Source organism: Solanum tuberosum, unplaced genomic scaffold, assembly GCF_000226075.1.
Source record: "Solanum tuberosum cultivar DM 1-3 516 R44 unplaced genomic scaffold, SolTub_3.0 scf00125, whole genome shotgun sequence".
NCBI lineage: Eukaryota > Viridiplantae > Streptophyta > Magnoliopsida > Solanales > Solanaceae > Solanum > Solanum tuberosum.
In genome coordinates this window covers 1,479,340-1,487,602 of record NW_006239052.1, presented here as the reverse complement: position 1 = coordinate 1,487,602, position 8,263 = coordinate 1,479,340, and the positions used below count along the sequence as shown (strand labels likewise).

Genomic DNA, 8,263 nt, shown 5'->3' with positions numbered 1-8,263 from the left:
TTCTATATTTAATAATAATTTGACTTTAAAATTTTTATTCTATTCTTAATTTAAATAAAGAAAAGAATCAAATATGTCATTGAACTTTGAGAAAATGATCATATATGCTATTTGTTAAAAAAAAATTGGTTTATCTATGCAACTCCGTTTGACAAAACGTTCATCCACACCATTATTTTTTAATTAAAAATAATATTGATTTTGCAAATTCACTTTTTATACGTGATCAATTATAATTCGATCACGTCATTAAAAATGTTCAAATATGTCATTAAAAATAAGTTAGATGAAACTTCATATTTGAGCCTTTTTTCAATAAAAAAATAATTATATTATAACCACATAAATAACTTATTTTAGATCATAAATTTTAAAAATACATTTTGTTTCACATAATATAAATTAAGACGGAAAAACGGAGTGAGACGAAGGGAGTAGTTGATTGACTATAGGAGAAATGGAGCAAAGGGTTAATTCAGAACCGCCGGCAGAAAACCAGAAGAAGAAAAAGATGGCGGAAGATGAAGGGAAAACAACTGCAGAAGGAGAAAAAATTGAAGAGATGAAGCCATGGGAGCAGCATTCTGCTGTGATAAGCATCCCTCGTTTCGATTACAACGCTTCTTCTTCCTTACTCCGCCATTCGCATTCTGGGTTTCTCATTACATGCCCAATCAGTCAGTTTTCCTTACTTCGATTTTTCAATTTCTTGAGTATTTGGGATTAAAAGATTTTTCAATTTTTTTTATTTTAGAACCTCTGCTGAACTTGTATTGGATTGAAAAAATTCAGCTGATTGGATGGTTAGGGTACTGACAGTTTAGGATTGAGGAATAGTTGATAGATTGAAATTGATTTAGCTTTTCAAGTATATCTGTTAAGGGACTGGAATTGTGTGGAAAATGGTGTTCTGTTGAATAAAGATTCAGTAGATTTCTTCTTATATTGAAAAAAAATGGTGTCGCGAGCTGAGAATCATGAGCTCTTAAAGATCAAATATCAGCAAAAACACTAGGTGATTTCTTCTCATGTGTCCAAGTAGGTGACATAGTTACTCGTTACCTGTGCTAGTGAGAGATAGCAGGTACCCCAAGGAATAATTGATCCCAACTGATTTTGAAATGAGGAATAGTTGATTGATTGAAATTGATTTAGCTTTTCAAATAAATGAGTTTGGTAGTTGATATTGTGTGGCAAATGGTGTGCCGGGTGAATGAAGATTCACTAAATTCCTTCTTACACTGGAAAAGAATGTAACCTTTCTAGCTAAGATGTGTCCACTTCTCTTTATTCTTTTTGTTTTTAGCAGCTGCTTAAACTTTGGAAAGGTTTATGTGGTAGTATTTGTCTGTTAAAAAGCTACCTTTAGGTACCTGAACCCTCTTCAGGTAGTTATTGTGCAAATTTCTTCAAAAACTAGTTGTTAGTTGGGTACCGTTTGTTCAAAGTTAAAGGGCTTCGTTTTTGGGCCACATCTTTTGAACATGTGACATTATCTTGTTGGCCTTGAATTTGACAGGACTGTCATGTCACTTGACACATGGCATTAATTTGGGCCTAAAGATGGAATGGACCTTGAGCTTGAATGTTTGAGTGCTTGTAGAACATAGAAGAGGTGAGAAAGCGAAAATATCTTAAATTCATGAAGTTAAGCAACTTGTGGAGCTTGTTGGTTACACTGTTATGTTGGTGTGCTTTTGCTTCCTAGTATGAAGTTCATTAAAAATCATCTACTATTCTCAAGGAGAAAGTTGTAAAATATACTTTACTAGACACTTTCGGCTCAAATTTTGGATTTTTTTCACGTGTTCTCAACCGCCTATTACGTAGGTCGTAGATAAGTTAACCACTATAATATATTACCTCCTTTAATTTAACAAATCAGCGTAATTTGAACAAACATGAGGTTTTACGGCTTATTGAGACTAATGCATATAAGTAAGGGATGCTTCAAGCGGTTGATTTATTTGTGGAATGGGCGCTTGACAACATGCGCAAAAGTTTTTCCAAACTTTAAGTTGGAAGTGTAGGAACACATCATCATCTAGTTAGGTGCTCAATCGAAACAACCTGTAGTTCGAGTGTCTAACTGAAATTAACTGGCAAGTTTTAGGGACTATCGATTTGTTCCGCCTTAGATAAAGAATGAATCTCATGAGGTCTCGGGTTCAAATCCCAGCAAAGAAAGAAAATGTTAGGTGATTTCTTCCATATGTCCTTGTCTTTGGTGGACAGAGTCACCTGATTATTATTGTTGGTAGGAGGTATCCCTTGAAATTAGTCGAGGTCCGCAAAATTTGATCCAAACACCACGATATTTAAAAAAAAAGTGTCTTTAGTGCTCTATGACTAAAAAGTCTAATCCTGTGTTGGATTTTAGTTAAAGGTAGGATTCTTTTCTTAAACTTTGAACTTATTTCTTAAAATGGATAAGTGAACAACTCCATTACTTGCCTGATAATCACAGCTACTGTTTATAGCGTAGCATGTCATTATACAAAAAGTTTATTTATTTACTCTTTGGTATTCCTAAGAGTTTTTTCCTTTTGTCCTCAGAGAGGGAAAAAAGTGCAACGAAAGAAGCTATAAGTATCCTTGAAAAGGTTATTTGTTTACCTTTTTTTTTTTTTGGTATTTTCAATTCTTTTATTTATTTTGTTTCAAAAAAGTTCTGGACAAGTGACCTTTGATTTTGTTTTTCCATTGGATCTGAAATATGCACCTTTCTGGTGACTTACAGCTGGCTATGGAAACCTTATTCCTTTCTATTCAAATGATCTTTAAGTTTCCATTAAAAATCCATGTTATTTTGTATTGCACCTATAAGTTGGTGTTAAATTATCTTTGTGACCCTTGTGTTGGAAAGAATGCTAAATATAGTTGTTGCTGTTTGCCTGTCAGTATATTCTTTCAAATCATGATGCTAAGCGAAGGAAAACATGCATGGATGATGCTAATGCAGAATGTAAAGGATCAAGAGAAGGTGCAGCTAATGAACATGTGAATTTGGGTATTAATGCTTCAACATTTTGATATCTGTGTGGCCTTTTTTTTTTGTTAGTGTTGATAGTAGGGTGTGTATGACACAAATTAGGGCAGAAGATTAGTGGAAGCAGGGTGTTGTCTTGCGGTCCGTTCATATTAGAGTCGTAGTATTGTCCCTACAGTTTCTTGTCCTTCGATTGTTGTTACTATGTGTTGTTCCTTGTACCTCAATTATCGTATTGTTTTGTTGTAGTTTATGTTTTGTTACTATTTGTTGTTTTTGTTATTATCTGTTGTTTCTTGTACTTCCGTTACTTTTAGTTCGGGACTGCTTTTGATTGTTTTTTCTTGAGCGGAGGGTCTATCTGAAACAACCTCTCTACCTCTGAGGTAGGGGTAAGATTTGCACAAACTCTACCCTCCATAGACTCCACTTTTGTGGTACTACACTGGGTATGTTGTAGTGTTGATATCTATGTGGACTTACTGATACAAAGGTTTACTAGGAAGTGTCAAACAGTTCTTTGTTTTCCCCATGCAGAATCTGGTACTTCTATGGAGAAAAGTGACATTCTCTCACTCGTTAAGTTAACGAGAAGTGGATTAGTTCTCTTTAAATTTCCATTCGACAAGTCTCCAGCAGTTGTTGACATCGTTTCGCAAATTTTTCAATCCCTAGAATCTGGAATATTGAAGTCTCCTCTGTGAGTTGCTCTCGATCAATTTTTGAGCTCTTATCTACATGTAATATTGATTTATGTGGTTATGTTCGTGGTCTTTCTCATTATAGTAGGACACAATTGTCTTTTCTTCTTTCTATCCTTTCTTGTCTCGAAGATTACTTCTAATACCGAAGAAACTAAGACGATCATGACTTTTATCATGTTGTGCAGTTGGTGCAATCGGATATTACCAATTCAAGGTACATGCTGTTTAGATGAGAAGGAACTTAAGAAGATTGTGACAAAGCTTGTTGAGCAGTTTATGAACAATAGGCAGAAGGAGACAGGAAACACTGTTAAGGTAAATCTTGTCTTTCGTAACATTGTGGTACCAGCTAATCCCAAGTTCTCTTACATGAGTATTACGTTCAGTAGCTCAACCTTTTTTTCTTGTTTTTCTATTACATCGAATTGAATTTGAGTAGTATGTTCAGTAGCTCAAGCATTCTGCTCTCTGTGGGTCGATCATTCTTATATAACTTGTAGAACTAATGACATTATAGTTTGCAGTTGGGTATAACAGGAGAGGGATTGAAGAAACCGAGATGAAGAATCTAAGAAACACTTCCAGTGATCCTGATATATTTGCTTTGTTGGATCGCAACAAATGCTTTAGTGTCGTAGCAGCAGCAGTGAAAGAAGTTGTCCCAGATTCGATAGTGGATTTGAAAGATCCAGAGGTTAAAACTATTTTGTCGTCAATGACAAGTTATTAGCGTTTTACTTCCTCTGTATCTTTAATGTACTGAATGTAGCTTCTCTTTTGCAGATCTGTGTGCTTGTTGAGGTACTTCCACTGTCTGGAGTACCAGATAGGACAGCCATAGTTGGTGTATCAGTTCTTCCACGAGCACTTGTTACTACGAAGCCTCGACTCAGCATCAAGGCCTTAGTCTCGGATACAAAAGAAACGAATAAGAAGAAAAGATAATGGTCTCTTCCAAGAACAGGAAGTATATTTGAAATTTTCTGTCTGTTTTTGTTATTTTGCTAGTAGAGAATCTTATGCTAGTAGGAAGAGTATAAAGAACTTATAGTACTTTTCATTTTTAGTTGTGTTTAATAAGAACTCGGTGTATTCCCTACCGTACTCTCTCCATACATAAATATCGTTAGTTCTTGTTTAATCTTGAAGTTAGTAGTATGACTGATAAATTTGAGGTATCAGTTACCACATGACATTACTTGAGGTGTGCGCAAGCTGTCCCAAACACCATGACATTATGTGTACTTCTACTGTATTGATATTTCTGCAATTTTCTCGTGCATGGATTAATGTTTGCTGTTTTCTAAAGAAATAGCTTAAAACTTTCCTTAAGAAAATCTCTGTGTGTCTTTCAGGAGCATAGGATGCGCCTTGGACAGAAGGCTATATTTCATCTTGAAGGTATTGCATAACCTTTTAATTAGAAATTAACTTTGAGCATTATCAGAAAATAGCTTAGACTGGCTGCTTTGTAGTGATTGAGCTCTGTTTTCTCAGATATTGATTTTTATGTTACATTTACTTGATCTCTCAGTTGTTTATGCTCTCATACATTGTTTGAAATTTAAGTTGCTGTAAGTAACTTATAAATTACAATGGTAGATCTATTGTTCATGCTTCTGTGATTTCTTGTATGCTTTTTAAAAAATTTAAGTGAACTTAATTTTTGAATACTGGTGTTGTTCTATTCGTCTAAGAGCTTTGGAATGTTTCTTTTGAAAAATCTTCTGCAACATATTTGATTTGTAGATAGGATTTGCACATAATTAATAGGATGCTAGTATTAAAGGGATTTTATATTTATATTTGGATAGTGAGCTGATCGGAGCAGAAGCCTGGGAAAACATCACGCATAAAGAAGCAGTTGAATTATTTATTGTTTAGGTCGATAATCCAAGGAAATGGGCGATTGGCGATGTATACAATGTTTTGTGTGATAAGAATGTGCCACCAAGGCTTAAAGGTAACATTTATAAAGCGATTGTAAGACCAATTATGTTGTATGAGACATAGTGCTGGCCGGTCAAGAATTCACGTGTCTAGAAGATGCAAGTAGCGAAAATGAGGATGTTGAGATGGATGTGTGGGCATACTAAGAGAGATATGATTAGGAACCAAGAAATTCCGGACGAGGTGAGAGCATGTGAAGTGGAGATGCACAGATGACCTAGTGAGGAGATGTGAGACGTTGGCTACGGTAGGTATGAGGATAGGTAGAGGTAGGCCTAAGAAGTAGTGCGGAGAGGTGATTAGATAGGATTTGACACACGTGCAACTTACTATGTACATGATCTTAGATAAGAGGGTATGGAGGTCGAGGATTAGGGTAAAAGGTTGATAGGTAGTCGAACGTTGACTAGTTTTCCGTGTTAGTATTGTTCCAATTATTACTTTTCTACTATCTTATTCTTTGTTTTATCACCACTTGTTGTTTCCTCTACTTCGATTACCGTATTTTTTGTTGTTCCTACTGCTCTCTTCTACTTTGTTTTTACCATTGCTTCTTCACTACTGTATTTCCTTTCTATACTTGTTATTATTATGCTTTACTTGAGCCTGAGGGTCTATCGAAAGCAACCTCTTTACCTTCACAACATCGGGGCAAGACTGCGTACACACTACCATTCTCAAACCCCACTTGTGAGATCAAACTAGGTATGTTGATGTACCTCCCCTTGGGATGCCAAGGCAGCTTCTAGAATATGCATTATCTGGTTTAAGAAAACCGAAGGGCACCTCTGTTGAAGTAAGAAACTGAAAGGAAAATGAGATTTATCTTTGCTTGGAGATAGGGAAGGATTCTCATTCAACCTGTAAATATTTGCATGTATTGTACTTGTATCATGATTGTAATTTTGGAACACGGATAAGGGAAGGTGAGGAGTTACAATTACCTAGAACCAGCCATGTGTATGGGTAGGGTGAGAAATTATTATAAGAACTCGATGTATGTCCTACCATACTCTCTCTATACATAAATATCGTTAGTTCTTGTTTAAGCTTGAAGTTAGTAGTATGAATGCTAAATTTCAGGTATCAGTTACCACATGACATTAGTTGAGGTATGCGCAAGCTGTCCCAAACACCATGGTCATCCAAAAAAAGAAAGATAATTTTCAGTTTGTCATAAAAAAAACATTTGATTTTAGTGCAGAAGGAATATAAAAAAATTGTAGGTCGAGGAACATGATGGTGGAGATATTGTATCTGTATGGTATGATACAAAAATTGTATCTGGATGAGCACTCAATGGTGTGACCTCTAATAGTCAATATAGTGGGTTGAGAATCATAGGGTCTTAGGTCCAACTCCGGTAAATCAAAAACACTAAGTGATTTCTTTCCATCTGTCCAAGTCTTGGTGGATGGAGTTACTCGGTACCTGTGTTGGTGGAAGGTAGCAGATACCCCGGGGAACAAGTTGAGGTGTGGACTAGCTAGCCCCCGCTCCACTGTTCGAATAATGATATTGTCTGTATATGGATGATCCGTTGTAGTAGCTACTAATGCTTGTAGTAGGGTAGACTGTGTACATCACACCCCTTGGGGTCCGGCCCTTTCCTGGAACCTTGCGTGAATGCGGGATGTTTTTTGCACCGGCATGCCCTTCTTATCTATATATCGATGAATGCTAAGTAGTATTATTTATTATGGATGAGTTCACCGAATAGATTTCATGTCTTTTATCATTCTACTAGGAGAGAAACTTGCCACCTCTAGAAAATGTGTTTTCAGTTTTTCTTTTTTTTCCTTTCCCTTTCTGTTTTGCTTGCCAAATAAGGGAAAGGGACATTGTTAGCAACTTTTGATTTTCTCATTTTCTTCTAATGAGACACCCTAATATGCAAGCATTTCTCTCTACTTTTCAACTTTACTTGAATCAAACTATATTCCAAGTTAAAAGTGCTGAATCTCAGAAGGTGTATGATGTAGATAGTCTGTTGGAGTTCCTCAGTTGCCTCACATGCTAGAGTAGAGAGGAACTGAGGTTTTTGTAATATCCCTGCTGTAATCTCCCAACGCCACCTTGGTGCCATTTTGATGAATGAAACTTTTTACTAACCTATGAAAAAGAAATGGTTTGGAATGTTTCTTTTGAAAAATCTTCTGCCACATATTTGAATTGTAGATAGGATTTGCACATGACTAGTTCAGTCTGAAGGGGTTAATAGGCTGCTAGTAATAAAGGGATTTTATATTTATATTTGGATAGTGAGCTGATCGGAGCAGAAGCCTGGGAAAACATCATGCGTAAAGAAGCAGTTGGATTATTTGTTGTTCAGGTCGATAATCCAAGGAAATGGGCGACTGACGATGTATACAATGTCTTGTGTGATAATAATGTGCCACCAAGGGGTAAAGGTAACATTTATAAAGTGATTGTCAAACCAATTATGTTGTATGGGGCATAGTGTTGGCCGGTCAAGAATTCGCGTGTCTAGAAGATGCAAGTAGCAAATATGAGGATGTTGAGACGGATGTGTGGGCATACTAAGAGAGATATGATTAGGAACCAAGAAATTTCGGGCGAGGTGAGAGCATGTGAAGTGGAGATGCACAGATGCCCCAGT

The 8,263-nt window shown here is 36.1% G+C and overlaps 1 protein-coding gene across 5 annotated transcripts; it reads left to right on the top strand.

The window, feature by feature from the left end:
* Window positions 1-416: 416 nt before the first annotated feature.
* LOC102578326 (uncharacterized) lies at window positions 417-6,111 on the top strand. Of its 5 annotated transcripts, none has more exons than XR_367550.2 (9): window positions 417-677; window positions 2,557-2,603; window positions 2,902-3,010; window positions 3,527-3,689; window positions 3,879-4,008; window positions 4,211-4,387; window positions 4,477-4,660; window positions 5,049-5,094; window positions 5,508-6,111. XR_367550.2 is itself a non-coding variant. In XM_015310184.1 (9 exons), the coding sequence occupies exons 1-7, from the start codon at window positions 458-460 to the stop codon at window positions 4,636-4,638; spliced, it is 1,008 nt and encodes a 335-aa protein (XP_015165670.1). In that variant the 5' UTR covers window positions 417-457; the 3' UTR covers window positions 4,639-4,640; window positions 5,049-5,094; window positions 5,508-6,111. The 5 variants fall into 5 exon arrangements, 4 of the variants coding, with proteins under 4 accessions (XP_015165670.1, XP_015165671.1, XP_015165669.1 ...); XM_015310184.1 differs by having other exon boundaries at window positions 4,477-4,640; XM_015310185.1 differs by lacking the exon at window positions 5,508-6,111 and having other exon boundaries at window positions 2,902-2,983; window positions 5,049-5,307.
* The last annotated feature ends 2,152 nt before the right edge of the window (window positions 6,112-8,263 follow it).

Bases quoted from the DNA above. Each gene is read 5' to 3' on its own strand.
- LOC102578326 (XM_015310184.1), top strand. From the start codon at position 458: ATGGAGCAAAGGGTTAATTCAGAACCGCCGGCAGAAAACCAGAAGAAG. The intron at 678-2,556 runs GTCAGTTTTCCT...TTTTGTCCTCAG, and splicing joins TCTCATTACATGCCCAATCA to AGAGGGAAAAAAGTGCAACG. The intron at 4,009-4,210 runs GTAAATCTTGTC...ATGACATTATAG, and splicing joins AGACAGGAAACACTGTTAAG to TTTGCAGTTGGGTATAACAG.